The following is a 17,727-nucleotide window of genomic DNA, read 5'->3' on the forward strand; positions in this document are numbered from 1 at the left end:
GGAATGTACTATCTTTTTTTTCTTTTGAAACACATTTTTTTCTTTGTTGCTTTTTAAACTTTACAGGGATGTATGTGGTAAGGACAGGTATTACATCTCTGTTGCTCCAGAGTCTATAGAATATGCATTACAGAGGATGCTTACATCCAAATATCAGTTGTTTGGTGTTTCTTCTTTTTTCTTTTGTTTATGTCCATCATTTCTAAATTGAAATGACACTTGATATCTCAAGGAAACTGAAACAGTTTGTAGTTTTTGCCAGTGGGGAATAATAACTAGGTAACATTCTGTTTCAGGAAAGAAGCTAAATTAAAAGATGCTCATCTACCTGAGTCTGATTAAGCCTAATTGAGAAAGAACAATTTACTGGATGGGGGAAAATCACATTTACTTTTCAGATTTCTTGATTTATCTGCTGAGATTTGACTGGACAGTATTTTTTTTGATATGTATGAAATACAAAGAGAACTTTTTGAGCTTAGATTCCTTAAGGGCTTATTCTTCATTCCTGAAACAGAATATTGATGCATCTTACAAATTCAGGTTTATTTCATGGTGGGGAAGCTTTTGGATGGGAAATGTACATGTAGAGGAGCTGCTTGTTAAACAGTTTCCACTAAGTGTCTGTGCTAATATATCATTTCCAAGTTTCAGAAGGGTAAGAGCCACAGGTACCTTGGTCCAGAAAATGCATTTTTGAAAGAGCATCCTCTGGAAGACTCACCTTTTGGTTTGGTTGTCACTGAGATTTTCATCTCTTTCAGATTTTGATCCCCATTTCTCTTTATGTGTCCATTGAGTTAGTCAAGTTGGGCCAAGTCTTCTTAATTCACAATGACATTGAACTGTATGATGAAGAAGCAGATTTCCCCATACAGTGCCGAGCCCTAAATATTACTGAAGATCTTGGGCAAATCCAGTACATTTTCTCAGACAAAACTGGGACACTAACAGAAAACAAAATGGTATTTCGACGCTGCACTGTTGATGGACATGAGTTTTCACATCAGGAAAACGGTGAGATTTTTCTACACTTGCTTTTTATCCTGAGCTACTAAATCTTAATAATTTAAATATTAATATTTCGGCCTACTGAGCCTTCTCATGAGGTTTGTGGTTTCATATCCTTTTTGTGAAAGACTCCTGTTACAGAGACTCCTGAAAATTTTAAATGATTTGGAAGTTAGATTGGGTTGGGTTTGTTTATTTATTTTTGTTGTAATTGTTGTTGTTTCCTGCATTGTACTTGAGAGTGTAAAGAGAACATTTACTTCTTCATTTCTTAATAAGTGCCAGCCAATCTTTCATAGTCTTACAAATTGAGACTAGTTGTAATCAAGCTCAGTGGATCCAGAAGTAATTACCATAGTGTGTTATGAACTAAGGTTCATCTATGCCTGGAGTCAACTCTAGCTGCAGGCTGTGTCTGAAGCCTCTTGGCATTCAGCACTGAATCTGAACTTTTGACTCAGAACCCATCTTGGTTGCTTCTTTTTCTCTCTACATAGTGCAAAGGATTTTATTTAGCTGGCAAGCAGCTGCCAGAAAGATGTTTGTGCTCCGTGACTTAGAGCATTAGCAAGTTTGTGAATTACTGTATTTCATTAACCAGTTCCAGCCAACTGCAAAGAACAGCTAAATAGACCCTGCATTAGGCAACATCCTTAAAAATGACTGATAGCTTTGAAGTGCGTTTTTGTTTTCTTGCAATATTAAACATTGCAGAGAGGGAGTTGCCAGATGCTGAAGTGGATGATGAAGTTTATCCAGTTAGGACTTTGGAGTTGTTTTAGCTTTGGATGGATTTAATTCATAGGTTTTTTAACTAAGCAAGGAGTTCCTTCTGAGCCATGCCAAAAGACAATATAAGAGTTAAGGTTTCATTTTCTGCTTACAGCCAAGCGCCTGGAAACACACAAGGAGTTGGACATAGAGGATGAGGACTTTGCAAAACTTCAGCATTTCATACTTCCTCCAATGAATATTGAAAGACCAGCCAATTATCAGAGAACCATGAGACCTTTAAGGAGGTCCCAGAGTGCTAGGGCTCATTTTCAGGGGCATACAAGAAGCAGGTCACTTGGTCGTCGTGATAGCAACCAATCTCAAGTGGCATTCAGCAGCACAATCGTGAGTACAAGCAGATTGATTTGGCATGTCTTTAAGAATTTCTCTTTCCTATTGCATTTTCTGATGGGGAGCTGACAAGGGGACAGGAGAAATCCTAGCCCTGGTAGTGCTAAAGGATGGGAGACGCAAAGCTTTGGGTCCTCACGGAGAGGATGCAGGAAGACAGGAGCTAGATGAGGATATCAAAGGTTACAGCATAAGCATAGGGGCAGAGAGGTGAGGTTTTATGGTGACTGTTTGATAGGATGAGGGCGCAGGAATTTGAGATCCAAGGTGACTTTTAAAGATCCCTTCCAACTCTAAAGATACGTGATTCTACAATTCTATGATTCTATTGAAGCTGAGGTTCAACACAGGAACACAGAGGGGAGCGCTTGGTTCAACTGAGGTTCAACACTTGGCACAGAGGGGAACAATCATTTTTTATTGTTTTGGCAAGAAAATGAGATTAACTGCAGCTAGAGTTCTGGGCTGGGGCTGAATAAGAGGAGTTAGGGGTAGGAGCAGGGATGAGAGCCTGGAGCCTGACAGTGCAGAAATGGGAGGTACAGGTCATCCTGGGAGATAATGGTGGTAAAAAGGTTATGAGATTGAGCTTGAAATTGAACAAATCTCAAAAAGCCACAAACTTCTGCTATCAGCAGTACAGCATATTGTCTCCAGTAAACCATGTTTAAAAAATCACTGAGCGACCCATGTTAAAAGCAGAACCTGTGCTCTCCAAAGCAGTTCTGGGAGTTTGAGAGTGTGTCAAAAGATAAAGGTCGCGTTTCTTCAAGACAACAGGAAAACCTTAGACTCCTCTAAATTTTAGATCTGAAACTTCTCCAAGTCTAACACAACTTAATTATGGTCTGTCTTCTCTTCTTGAAAGTTTCAAGTTTTTTAAGAAGCATTTCAGACAAAGCTTTTATAGACTCCAGGAGAAGGTCAAACACTTTCAAAATTAGAATTCCAATTAAGACTAAACGCCTGGAGAACCTTTCAAAAATCTTGATTTTCAGAAACTCCAATAAATATAGAATTCTCAGAACTTCATTTTCTGCCACTGTTCTTGGCAACATTTTTGACTTGTTGAATTTCTGGGGGGTTGATGTAAGTTTAAATTCATTTTAAGATCCCACTTGTCTCATTCAATTCCTCTGTCATGTCGAAGTAGATATTAGTCAGTATTCCTCCTGTTCTTGGAATATGGTGGGTCTGTCAGTTTTTGTCCTCATATTGTCCAACCCAGTACTCCAGGAATATTGAGAACCTCTCTGTTATCTATTTCCTTCGTATGTCAGGGTGATAAAGGAGTTCCTCACCGGCTATATTTCTTCCAAGAGAATGTCTTCTGCCAGGCCACTTCAGTTTCTTCCAGATATAAACTGCCATGGTTGGTTGATGAGTTTGGTTGATTGTGTGTTTGCTTACTTGTTTTGTTTTTCTTTGTGGCTGTGGGGTTTTTTGGTCTCTTTGTTGCCGTTTGGGGGTTGGTTTTGTTGTTGGTGATGGGTTGTTTTTTTTGTGTTTTGGTGTTTTTTTTTGTTTTGTTTTTTTGGTTGGTTTGTTTGTTTTTTTCCCATTGTAAAAGCAGTATCTAAGGAACTAGTATCAAATATCTGCCTTAAAGAGAGAGGTTAAACTACTGTCCTGGGAATAACTGGCCTTTGCTGCTGTCAGTCTATCTGGAGACATCAGTTAACCTTTGTGACAGATATGAAGATGCAGTAAAAATGAAGACACTTAGGTATTGCCCAGAGACTGTGCCATATGTTGATATCCTTCAGACAATGCACAGTAATATCTTTTTTTACAAAGCCAATTCTCTCATAGTAAAATGGGGATCATAACATATTCTATGTCTCTATTTCCTGTCCTCCGATGCATCTGCATGTTGCTAAGAACAGCTGGAGTATCTTGGATACTCTGGTTTTACAGATAATACTGTGGGTTTTAATGCATCTCAATCAAAATTTCTCACTAAAAATCCATCAATCCATCTTTGATTGTGTGAGTGAAATGTTGCTATTTAACTCATTGAATTTAAAGCTTGTGGAGTCTTCATAGATAAATGTTTCAGTTTAAATACAAGCAGTGAATAATTCAGTGGTAGTCAACAATTGTAAAATGACATTCTCACTGTGAAATTTGAGGCTCAGCTTCTTCAGATCAACAAATGCTAGTAAAAGCAAAACTTTGCTCTTTATAATGAGCAATGCAAAGTCCAAAGGCCAGTATCTGGGATTGTACAATTCATTTTGTTGGCTTTTTTCTTAACAAATGCCAAATTTCCTGGGGTTGACGTGCCAATCATATGAAGGGTACTCATGGAAATTGGTAGCCTCAGGTAACAGGAAAATTGAAGAACTTTGCACTGCTGAGAGGACGCAGTGGTTTTTGGGTAAGGGTTTAGCACAGCATTTGCTGTGAGCACCTGCATATCAGAACTGTTGCCAAGAAAAACATTTTCAAAAAAAGATGACTGTTAATGTAATAACATCCTGCAAAATGAAAAGAGTTTAATTGGAAAATAGCTATGGCAGTCAAAGAATGATCATGTACTAATGTTAAAAATTTATATGCAAACAACTTTTAAGGAAGATCATCTATGCAGTCACCAAATTTGCTTATTGTTAATCAGCCTTATGTGAATCCGTGATAACCAGGTTGCACATAGTATTTTAAGTGTATTTGTACAGTGGCAGTTGATTGTGCATGCACATCAGCATGTCTGAGACTCTGTCTCGGTATTCTGAGCAGCTCTGCAATTAGGAAACTCTACAGCTACACAATGTATTTCAGCCTGCCTGTTTTTGTGAGAGTGTTCTCTGCTTGACAAGTTTTGAAGTTTTGCTGAAATCTGAGAATCTCTTATCAATTAACTTGTTCATCTCAGTGCATCTCTGAGCTCAAGATGAGGATGATGGGTATTTCATGGCATTTGATAAAGTTAATTAAACTGGAGACTGCAGATCCTGGAAGAATAACTAAACAGCATTGCTTGTCTTTCCTGGAGTAAATATAACAGTTAGTATTTGGAATCTAAATCCTATGGCTTACCTTCTTCTTTCCCTTTCCATTATTTCTGCTTCTAGTGCTTGTAATCCATGACAGTTTATGAAGCCTCACTGTGTATTGTTTATGAAGTTCATAATATAAGATGAATCCCATGTCCAGATACCACCCCATAAAGTTCAGTGGAAAAGTCTTTTCAGTGGGAAGGTCTTGGACAATGGAAAAGCAAATTCCTAACTTGTTAGCAGTCGCTAACAAGTTTGCTATCTCTAGAAGCAAATAAATAAAAAACATGGAGGTCAACCTTTTAGCTGGACAGATCTGTTTGTATCCAAATTCAAGCTATTCCAAAAATCTCTGGTTGAGAATTGTTGTCGTGTCTGTAGCATTATACTGTACCATAAAAAATGTGTAATGTCATGAGTTTTATGTGGTATGGAAAGAAGAATGGTGTAGACTTCAGACATCTCTGAAGGAGAGAAACAAATGCAGTGACTGATTTATTCATTTCATAAACATTTATGGGAACTCTGGAGGGAGAAGAGCAAGTCAACATATAAACTGTCTAATGCAGCTGGGAAAAGAACACTCACCTGTTCTTTCATACCTCTTGTGAAAATGGAAACTGGTATTTATCCTGCCTGTCAGGCCCTCTAAAGAGAGAGCCTTCAGCCAAAGCAGAGGACACCTCTTCACTTTAGAGGTTTGAAGATGTCATCAGCCCCATTACTTGCTTCTCAAAAAAAAAAAAAAAAAAAGAAAGAAACAGTGCTGGTTTACTTTATTAATGTGATTTGTTGTGGCTGCTGCAACTTCTCAGAGGGAAAAAATAGTGTACTATAAACCACAGAGCTATGGTTGACAGAAAGACTTCAGGTAACATTAAAAGAATAAGAAAAATACAAAATTATAATAAAATTAGAAACAGAATGGAACATTAGCATTTTCTCTGTCTACCTTTAGATGTTCTTATGAATTATGATCTTGACAGCGTATTTCTTTCTAGATTTAATGATTCCAATAAAGATTGCCCTGCTATTAGAATAATTTCTTGGAGAATTCGATTGTCCTATTGCCATCTGGTTCTACTGCCATCAAATAGAAGAAATGATATCAAACTAATGGGGAAATCTTAACAATTGAATGGCACTAGCCATTTTAAACTTCAGCACATTACTAACATGATTACTATCATGGAAAGTGTGACAAATTTAATTGATCAGCATCTTTGATGCTGCTGTTTCATTTTCTGTTTTGTTCATTTGGTTTTACATTTGTTCAGGATAACTGATGAACAAATTTGTTTGTCTTCATTGTTTTATCTGAATAAAAGAATCCATAAGGCTGAAGCTAGGGAAACAGGGTAATTCAAGTCAGTCTTGCTTTCACTGAATATATATATATATATATATTTTTTTTTTTTAAAGAGGTTTTCTGGTACAGATTGGGTTCTGTATTATTTTGTTTTTTTTAAATCTGTTTCTAAGGTCACAACTAGCTTCACAATTTTTCATTTTTTCCAGCAAAAAATTTTGTGAATGTTTCAGTTGAAATAGAATATATACTTCCACACTGTCATTTTTGGCATGAGTTAGTGGCAGATGTTGAAGATATAGATGCAAAAAAAAAAAAAAATTGGATGGGATTAGGAGGCTGAGATCCACATGTAAGGATTTGTGGTTTGTGAGGTTTGTTCTAACTGTGCCAGTGCATGTGCAAATTATAAGAATAGCTGGGCAGACAGTATTTCTAATCATCAATATTTATAATTTAATGTAATCCCCAAAGTAACTGTTTTGAGAGTTGTAGCTGCACATACATGTTCTTCGTGGGAATTATCCACTTAGGCCACGTGGGTCTGCTGTAGATAGCAAGCACACTGTGGGCAGCAGACAAATACCTGTTGTCTGCTGTAGTATGATACTGTTAAAGGATTTCTAAAGAATGATCATTTTAACTTTGCAGCTTCTGATACCTTCTAAGAGACCTGAGCAGAAACCGAGAAGCAAACTCTTCCCCAATACATATCAATTTTCTAGAGGGACTGTATCTGTACTTAAGCATTTCCCCAAATACAAAAGAAAAAGCATGAAAGCACTGAACCAGAATTTCCTGTAGCGAAGAAAGTGCATTATCTTGCTCTGTATTTGGATTTCAGCTATGTTCTGTGCTTCAACAAAATGAGCAATAGATTTTTTTTCAATTATTAGGACAATTTAAGCACCAGTATTCATGTTTGCAAGCGGGAGTTAACAATGTACCATTCAGCTCAGCACTACACGGCCATAAAGGTGGTTGACTGATTGCTGCCGCATACTTAGGGAACTCAAGAAAACTGTGCCAGATTGAAGAAGGAGATGGTAATAGCTGAGATGAACTGGAAAGCAGCTAAATCACTTTGTCAGTTCCTTAAAGAATGCATCCAAAAGCGTTGGCTCACAGGAAGATGTAGAGACAACTTGGGAAGCTCCAGTTAAATATGGCCCTGAAATAAATCCAAACCTCACTCTGGTAACATGAAATTTCCATTAAAAGTAATATTCCTACAGCCCAACATCAGATTAAATTGTAGATAAGTGACATTGTTAAGTAGTTTGGCTTGTGAAATTAGTTTTGAATACTGACAGTGTGGTGGTAAAATTACACTGCCATTTCAGGAACAAATGAAACATGCGTGCATTCATTTATTTGTTGTAAAACTTAGGAAGAAGAATTTGAGACAACATGTCTTTTGGGTACAAAGCAAAACGATTCAAGAAACAAAGCTGTGTTGTAAGCAAGCCATAAGCAGGCCATACTCTCTGTTGAAATAAAATTCCCACTCTCCCACTGAGATAGGAGATCCCAAATGCATTTCCAATTAGGGTTGCCCTTTAATTCATTAGTCAGCAGTTTCAAAATTGGGGGTCATATTATAGACAATTCTAGACATAGATCTTAGAAGAAATAAAATTATAAAACTCTTCTGCTTTAAGGAATATTTCCTTCTAGTAATTTAATTAGTTATGGAGCCTTTAGAAAGCCATCCTGTTTTCTTATATGTTAAGTAAGAAGGCATTTACCTTACATAATTCTAGGTGTGAACTCAGTAAGAGACAGCAAAAAACTACCGAGTTGAGAACTCTTCCTTAGTGACAGCTGTAAATGCAATCAATTATCCTTAAGTAATTTCTCTTCCAGGAGAAGGATGTGACTCCAGATAGCAGGCTGCTGAGGAGAGTGAGAGAAGCTGCACTGCAGACTGAAAACCTCTCTCCTTTTATACATATGAAGACTGCCACCTCTCTCACTGACTTTTTTCTTGCCCTTGCAATCTGCAACACAGTTGTGGTCTCCACAACTACCGAGCCAAGACAAAGGGTAAGCTTTGATTAAGTATTCAAGGGAAATTGATTATGCTTGCATTTAACAACATAGAGCAGTGTTCAGTGAAAACTGAGCAATTGTTTTTTGGGTGCACTTCTCTAGTTCTTTTACCTTTTGTGTAGTGTGTACTGTCTCACTTCCTATATACACCCCTACCCAACAAGGCTCTTTACGTTTGATGGATAGATACGACTACCATACTATCTGTGCTTTCCCTCTTAGATTTAATATTACATTTACGGTAATAAATTTGCTGAATGTACTGGGTTTTCTCTTATCTCTGAGGCCATTAACAGAATTACAAGAGCCTTGATTCCATCTCTACTTCAGAAGAAGAGACACAAATCACCACCAAATTTGGATGTCACTTCCCAAATGACTCCTCTACTGAATTCCCCTAATGCAGTTAAACAGAAAAAAAAAAAAGAACACCAACATTGTAGCTCTTTTTCATTATTGTCATTTAGACGCAAAGAAATATGTTGAGGTTTTGGAAATTATCTTATAGATCGTATTTGTTTATTTTTATCCATGGTATACCCAAGGTTTTCTCCTATTTCTAGGTTACAGTCCCACCACCAGTAAAATCTTCAGGAATCACCCTGGAGAAGATTCATCAGATATTTCAGCGGCTGAAACTAGTAAGCCTTAGCCAATCTTTTTCATCTTCTCAGTCTAGTTCAGACCTAGGAGCTAGCTTCAGTGCAAAGAACACCGTGGAGCATCTTGCAACACTGAATTGCTGTGACAACGACGATGGCTGCTGTGACAGCAGTAGGGGTGCTGGGCTCCAGGACAAGGGCAACACAGATATTGGCAGTGCTTCCTTGGATGAGGTTTTTCAGACTGTTACTCATGGTACCTTGCCAACAGACTTTTGCTATGAGGCTGAGAGCCCAGATGAGGCAGCACTTGTCTATGCTGCCCAAGCATACAGTTTTACTTTAGTGTCCCGGACGCCTGAACAGGTGACGGTACGGTTGCCACAGGGCACACTCCTGACCTTTGATATTCTCTACACTTTGGGATTTGACTCAGTAAGGAAAAGGATGTCCGTAGTGGTGAGACACCCTGTGACCAAGGAGATCATCGTTTACACTAAAGGAGCTGACTCTGTTATAATGGACTTGTTGGAAGACCCTGGCAAAGGTAATTAGCCAAAGAGCTATTTCTGTTGCCTCTCCTACACAGAGGCATAAGAAGTCTGCAGTACCCTCTTTTGCATGAAATATTATATCTAGGCATTAGGAGTATAAAAAAAGAACAAGCTCTCCATAGTGTTACCCTTGCAGATCAGAACTGAGGTACTTATTTAACCTGAGGAGTGCTGAGAATATGGAATGGGCTAATTAAAATTCACTGACAATGCTAACCTATGTGGATTGTGTACTCTGCAATAATGCTGTCATAAGGAGCTGACCATGGCATTTTAGCTTGTCAGCAGGAGTGCTATAACATTAAAAAACAAACAAACAAAAAGCAAGTAATGTAATCTTAAAGGAAACAAGGAACCTTACTGAGCTTTTGGTTTATGCAACCCACAACCTCTTTGACGTGAACTGCTGTTACAATGAAATCCAGTTTTCACTAACATCCACCCGTAGGTCATTAGGTCTAAAATGATCTGTGCTTAACGTATGGAATTTTTTCCTTGTATTTCACAGCTGACACTAATGCAGAGAGGAGAATGAAAAGAATAAAAGACAGAACACAGAAACATCTGGACTACTATGCCCGTGATGGCCTACGAACTCTGTGCATAGCTAAGAAGGTAGGAAGGCATTCTCTAATGTTGTTAACAGTTTTGATCTGTTCATATCAATAGTTTTATTACAAAAATGCAGTAGTTTTAATGTTCTGTGGTCTGAAAAACAAGACAGATACAGGCCATTTTCTTTCCTTCTCTTTGATTGCTCTGTAGTATTTTTCTACTCTTTTTCTCCAGTGTTTGGCCAGTTTAGGCAGACAGTAGATTCTTTATCAGCCTCAAAGCATCCATTTCTGTTTATCCTGAAGTAATTCTAGGTGACCTTCTTTATAATAGAGATTCCAGGAAAGAAACAGAAAGTCCATAAGAGAGCCAGCCTTCTGTTTTCTTTGGCATTCAGCTTTCCAAAATCTTGTTCTCAGCCTGGGTCAGTGCATTTTAGCCTGATACAGAAGGTGTCTGTGCAATAAATGGGTCATATCCAAACACTTGAGAAATGTAGAGCAATCTTCAGAAACCGTGTTCCAGATCAGTCTCCCAGCTAAGGGCTGTGGAAATAAGAGTTTCTATAGGCCATGTTTTTAAATCTTAGCTCCCACAAACAGGAAGGCAAGTCTATTTTATTCATTGCTAACCGTTCCTGCAATCTTCTGTTGGAAAAGTTTGTGTTTTTTTGAAGGCAACAGAGTACTTATCAATCCAGATAGGAGTTAAGTCTTGCAATCCAGAATGTTGGCATCCTTTTCTTATTTAAATTTAAAATGAGTTCTGCTTAAATTGTGTTATGCAGGTCTTGAGTGAGGATGACTTTCAAAAATGGGCTAATTTTCGTCAAGAGGCAGAAGCTGCAATTGACAACAGAGATGAGCTGTTAATGGAGACAGCACAGCATCTGGAGACCAAACTCACCTTGCTGGGTAGCTAAAAATATGAATTGTCATTGCATCATGTATCTCTTGCTCTCCTGTGATATTCTTGGCAATCAGACAGACAACAGCTTATACTAGTTTATATCAAAAAGGCTTCCTGTGAGGTTTGAAAATCTCAGGGCAAGAGTACACAACCCAGTGATGGTGTTTGAACAAGTTCTTATGCATTCTGAGTAGCAGTAACTTTGAAAAGGTGTACTGAAATTTTCATGTGCCGTGAGCAAAGAACATGTTCATTGGCTGTAACTGCAGCTCTGCTGACATGTTAGATAATGAACTTCCCATTATTTCATACTATTTTTGTCCCCAGATAAACCTATAAAACATTATATATTAAGTTCATCTTTTTATTTTTGAGCATGAATTCCAAGGGAATTTTGTTATAGAACTGTGTTACAAAAAATGGTAACTGCACAAAGGCATTTTTGCTAGCAAATTCCTGCCATCACTGCACTGTCATGTTTGCTTTCTGTATTTTGTAAAATAGTGATATTTCATGCTAAAAGTTATCTTTCTGGTACTTGTGCATCATCCATCACCATAGTATCTCATGCCACTATTCAGTTAAATTGCAGAGCATTTCAGTACTTTCTTTTTTCTTTTTTTTTCTTTTTTCTTTTTTCCTAAATATTTTAGTTCTTAAGACTTTGGTTTTTAGATTCACCCCATTCTTACTTTTCTGTGATTACGGTCTTTTCCCATAATTTGTTATACTGAATTTCTGTCACTGAGAGCTATAGTGGCATTATGGCTTTTCATAATCACTGCAGTGGTTTAAAAAAAATTAGAGTAATAACACTAAATGCCATAAGCAGAATGACATAAGAGGTAATATAGGTCTTGTCAAAATCTGTTACCTTTGCCTACTCTGAAGGCTCTGTGTGCATTCATACTTCATTTCACACGAACTGTTATTTTAGCTTGAATCAATATCTATAAAGCACCATATTTATAGCATCTTCAAACTGACCTCTAGTGGAATTGATAAGAAGTAGAGTATTTTAACATTCAGGTGGTGATTTAGGTCCTGGATGAGTGTGACATCTGTTTCTAAGTTTGCACATTTTAAAAAAGAAAACATCCTGTACCTTTGCTTTTCCCTTTGATGAGTGGAACCTCTAACTTGGCAACAGGATAGCATTCATTTAAATAGCCAAAGTTCATCTTTTCTGGTTGCTTTTATGGGGTTTGATGCAGTACTTTAAAAATGCATATGGTGTAATTCCTCTGCCAGTGCACTGTCATTTTGGATTATTTAGAAGAAATGAAATGCATTGTTCTAGCATCAAGTAAAATGAAGAGCCAGAATCTGATTGATGACAGATTTAGGTCTTAATCCAAATGAAGATTTTGTGTCTGTGTGTTTATTTGCTGGACAATACATTGATTCAACTCTTTATAAGCTCAGGATAATGACTGGATAATTTTTGTTAAAAAAAAAAAAAGAAGAAGAAGAAGAAAAAGAAGAAGAAAGAAAGAAAGATGCTTTCCAAATGAAAGAAAATTAGTTCACATCTTCTTCTTCTGTTTACCCAGGAGCAACAGGGATTGAAGATCGGCTGCAAGATGGAGTACCAGACACTATTGCAGCACTTCGAGAAGCTGGGATACAGATCTGGGTGCTGACAGGAGATAAACAGGAAACAGCGGTTAACATTGCATATTCCTGTAAGCTCCTGGACCAAAGGGACACTGTCTTCACCATTAACACGGAAAATAAGGTGAGTACAGAGAGACAGAGAGTAGTGGCTCTCCATTTCTTCACAGCTTGCAGCTTGACACTGTTTTGCTTCAGGCTGCAATCACCACAAGAAAGCACAGCTAAGTCCATGAAACTGCATTAGGCCACATACTCTTTAGACCACATGTAATAGGATGAACTGAAACACAAGACCGTTATGTATAATTTAATTCACTTGAAATGAGTTTCCCAAATAAAACTATATTTTCTAAAAATGACCTCTCTAGTGAGCTTTATAATGAGTGTAATATGCAGTTGTGATTCCTTGTATATTCAATCCTAACAAACGCAGTGCCTGACCCATTAATAACATTGATATTTGCCTTTTCACCTTGCAATGGAAATTTCAGCTAAAATGGTATTATAAATCCAGGTGATTTTTGTAGGAATTTGGACATTTGGAAATTACTTGCACGAGTCAGTCTGGAAAAAATATATGCAATTGTAGATTTAATGAAATTCAGAACTTTCCAGTTGCATGTTCCTGAATAGGATTAGGCTGAATCACAAATGTATTGGTGAACAAAAGTATCTTTTTGAGTAAGCAACATTTCACCTTCTCACATACCTAAATATAGTTCTTGTGGAGTGATTAAAGTTGCAGTGACTTTATTGGCACTCCATCATGGCACACTTAATTGTAGATGCGCGCAGATATTCCCTGAATTTCCATGGGCAACAAGAAGGTCAGGTGGTGGGAAAAACAAATATGCTCCAAAATGAAAATTATCACTTGAAGGACATTACTGACAGCTCCTGTGAATTATGAAAATAGAGCAATCAGTAGTGCAATCTATGGCTATTCCTAAAACCACCTGGACAGAGAATAGAGAAACTTTCAACAAAGGCAAATGCCGTTATGGACAGTGAAAATTAGAAGCTTTAGAAAAGCAACCCTTGATTTTGCAGATTTTGAGGCAACATGAATACTGAACCAGGGAAACCACTGCTTTCAGCAAGTGGAATGTCCACCATGGTGCACAGCTTCACGTCTCATTGCTCCAGGCATCCTGACAAGGCAGATGGCTTTGAGAGACAGACTTAGGGATGAGCAACTTCAGGCTTGTGGCTCAGCCAGAACCATTTGCTAAGGGGAAGCCAGTCTTTACCATTTCTGATGTCCAAAAGGCCATCTGTGCTGTCCTCGTCCTTATTTTGTTGTTAATGCTCTCTTTCCATACAGCCCCACATGCTGTGTGGTGTACCATGGTGCTGCTCCGTTCAGTTTGTGCAGCATACACTTGTAAGCCACACTCAGCAGCAATGGGAGTTGTCATGAGAAAAGCCTTTCTGTAGGTAGAAGGAGGTCAAAGGGGGAAGGCAGGACATCTTTCTGTGCTACGCAAATCAATTATTTTGCTTTCCTCCATTTTTCTCCCCACAGGAGGTGGGTTCCTAATCCAAGCTGGATTTTCTCCATAAAGCTATTGTGAGGGTAATTAAATAATGCTGAAATACTGACTGTTTTTCTTGTGATAGGCAATTGTACAGAGCAGTTAGATGGCCTACTTTTTAGCTTCTTTTGTCTACAGCTTGCAGTTTTCCAAACAGGAATAAAATACTATGCAAATATCTCTCTCTTTTCATGTCACGGATATAGGGAAACACACAAAGATGATGCGGAATTTGGCACGGAATGCATTCCTTGCTTCAATGTGTAATTTCATTTGATACGCATATCTGCTTTAACGGAAGGCAGAATGATTATATTTAGGATGGAAATTAGAAGATGGCTTCTGTCAGAGGAGGGATGCTGTGAGCAGTACCATCCCAGCTCCAGGAAACAGTTATGTGTGCTCACCTACAGCACCTGGTGGGACCAACAGGCTGGGTGCAGGTACACGCTCAGTGCACATATGTGCTTGTATGCATTTATGTGGTTCAAAATGAAGACAGGAGCACAAGTTCTGAGTAGTTTCTTGACAGCTGCAATGGGGGAAAACAAAAAATACGTACAAAGGCTTTCTTCTTTCACAAAAGCCCATTAGTTTTGATAAAGTTAACCCTTAAATTCAATACCCATTGAAGGATAGAAATTTGATGGGGGGTTAATAGAAGATTATAGCTGAAGTGGTTTCAGGTGAAAAATAACACAGCACTTCTTCATACCTGTGGTTAATTTTCTACCAGAAGTTCATCTTTCTTCATGCCTAACTACTGAGCATTTGGCAGTTTCTTCCCCTGCAGGATTCTGAATTCAAGAGGTTGAAATATTTTTAGCATCTTTGCCTATTCCTCATTTTGCTGTGTGAATGAATTTTGATCACTGCATGGAGAAATACCATTCTTTTCTTCTATGCCAGATAATTTTACCCAACCTCTTCTAGTGCTGAGGAAGATGTGAGGCAATTCTAAGGGCACCAGTTAAGGAACCACACTGACAGTGGGAAAGGACTGTCTTTCCAACCCTAAGCCCAGCAGCTTATTGAAATGCTGGAAATTAGCCATCTTCCAGTAAGACATAACACAACACAAGCAGGCAGTTTGGAGGGATTCATTTAAAAACGAAAACCACAGCAGCCCTGGAATTTCCCATACAATTTTTGGTTCACTCACAGAAAGATGATGTCACTTCAATATTTTTTGGAGATTTTCAGCATGCAGGCTAGATGCAGCTCTTTATTAGGTGTCAGAGGAACATTTGATTCCAGAACCTCCCACTGAAGTGTAATTTAAATCTTGCAAACATCCTACACATCTACCTTATGCAACATAAAGTGAAAATAACGTTTCAGAACTGAATCATCACTCAATAAAGCTGACAAAAAGGTAGCAAAAGAGTGATTAGCTCCTCAGGTATTCAATACTGTGCCAGATAAGGAGGACTTAAAGCACTAACAGGCAACAAAATAACTTTTTGATCATTGTGATCTCTTTGATAGTGGTGTGCCAAACTGGGAGATCCATGTAGGAGCGGTGAAAGTACCCCCATTAATCGGCATGGGATGCTACATCCACTCAGGCTGTGTGCATGTGAAAAGAGGCTCTGGTCCAAAATGAGGCAAATTTACTAATAGGGAAAGGCTTAGCTTGTGTTTGAGGCACAGAGCTGGGTAATACAAAGCTTTAGTTCTGTCCCTTTGACTCAGACCTGATTTGTGACCTAGAAAAGGCCAAACTGTCAAAGTTACTGAGTAATTTTGAACAGCTGAACCTCTTGTTTCTCTGCCATCATTTATTTCTGAGGGAAGCAAGAGCTGAACTATCTCAAATCAGTCACATCAGAGCTTGTTTTAAGAAAATCTCCTTTAACAAAAAAAGGATTTTTTTTCTTTCTGAATTCTCAGCATTGCAAATACATCCCCCTGAAAGGAGCTTATTTTCCGTTTTGAAATAATTTATTCTTGCAGTTAACTACCTGATAAGATGTGTGGTGTTTTCACTGAAGGATTTGATGTCGTCACTGGAATAATCTCCAATCTGATGAATTAGTGCTTTTCTCAGTCGGTTTTCCCCAGTGTTCATCTGATAGGCTCCAACCCACTGGCACGATTATACAGACATACACTTTGTAAGGTGCTGTGCTGTGAAGGGAGAAGGAGATAACTATTTCTAGCAACACTTCTGTTTTCTCACAGGAAACTTGTGAATCACTCTTGAATTTAACCTTGGAAGAAGTGAGGAAAAATTATGAGGTTGAAAAACCACGGAGGAAACTTTTTGACTTTATCTCAACATCTTTACCAGCTTCTGAGGCACCTGGCCCTGAGTTTGGGCTGGTGATTGATGGAAGAACGCTGGACATCATCCTGCAGGGGGGTCTGGAGGAGCGGTTCCTGGAGCTGGCTCGGCTCTGCCGCTCAGTGCTGTGCTGCCGTTCCACTCCGCTGCAGAAGAGCATGGTGGTCAAGCTGGTGCGAAGGCAACTCAAAGTGTTGACCCTGTCCATAGGTACTGCTCTTTGGAATCTTACAGCAGAAAGAGGGAAGCGGGTTCTTTCCCTGTGAGTTATGAAAACGTATGGAATGTGTACGTTGTGTAAGCTACTTCTAACTCCCCTTGGGCAGACACAGTGGAATACAAGCACTGAATAGTCTTTCCTGACCAATAATCACATGGAAGTCCTCCTTTAGCTTTCCGTGAGCAAATATGACCCCCATTTGAGCAAGAAGAAGGCATTCCACATTCCATAACTCCCAGTAGACCCTTTCAAGCACAGCAGTGCAAACATATGTACACATTCCCTGTGGAATCTGCTCACCTAGGGAAGCAAAGCAGTCAGTAACAGTTACTGTTTTGTGTTTTCACAAAGACCTTTTCCTGTCAGATTTTCCCAGCTGGTGAAAATAGCATTATTCCCAGAGCAGCATTAAACACTGACTCCTTTGCTTTTTACCTCCAAATAATATGAAATGCGTTGAGTTTCCTGCTCACTGTTGGTAAGAGATCCCGCTAAAATCCTTGCAGAATTGATTTTTATGACTTAAAACTAAAAAGTACTTCTATGTGAACCAAACAAGGCATATCAAAAAAGGAAGAGCCTGGTATATTAGATTTCTTGCTTTGCTTCAAATTTCAAAATGCAAAGTTTCAGCCCTCCACTCCATTTCATTTGCTTTACCAGGTAACCTAATTCACAGTCTCCATATTGCAGGCAATCATTGCCGTTTCTTTCCATGGAAATTTGGTTTTGTATTCAACATACTGCTGCTGAAAGTTGAAAGGAGCAGAATAACTCCCGAAATTGACTTGTAACATTGTCAATTGCAATAAAATTTGTCATATAATTCAGAGTTCTGTGAAATAGGGTGCTACAAAGCATGCTGCTGAGCATATGGAGTTCACCAAGCAGAAACATACAAATCAATGTAGATGTAGATGGTGTCAGGGTGTCCATGCCACCAGCCAGCTGG

General features: G+C 38.5%; 1 protein-coding gene across 1 annotated transcript in view; it reads left to right on the top strand.

Annotated features, from left to right (window-relative positions):
• ATP10B (ATPase phospholipid transporting 10B (putative)) overlaps window positions 1-17,727 on the top strand; it is a 52,758-nt gene that overhangs the window by 24,821 nt on the left and 10,210 nt on the right. The window contains exons 8-15 of the mRNA XM_065734505.1: window positions 765-1,017; window positions 1,898-2,130; window positions 8,311-8,490; window positions 9,060-9,645; window positions 10,161-10,267; window positions 10,995-11,121; window positions 12,670-12,854; window positions 16,453-16,765. Of these exons, the coding sequence (XP_065590577.1) occupies window positions 765-1,017; window positions 1,898-2,130; window positions 8,311-8,490; window positions 9,060-9,645; window positions 10,161-10,267; window positions 10,995-11,121; window positions 12,670-12,854; window positions 16,453-16,765 (1,984 nt within the window). The remainder of the gene's footprint in view (window positions 1-764; window positions 1,018-1,897; window positions 2,131-8,310; window positions 8,491-9,059; window positions 9,646-10,160; window positions 10,268-10,994; window positions 11,122-12,669; window positions 12,855-16,452; window positions 16,766-17,727) is intronic.

This window comes from Cyrtonyx montezumae, unplaced genomic scaffold (assembly GCF_038088225.1).
Source record: "Cyrtonyx montezumae isolate F1298 unplaced genomic scaffold, pur_monq_1.0 scaffold_18, whole genome shotgun sequence".
Taxonomy (NCBI): Eukaryota; Metazoa; Chordata; class Aves; order Galliformes; family Odontophoridae; genus Cyrtonyx; species Cyrtonyx montezumae.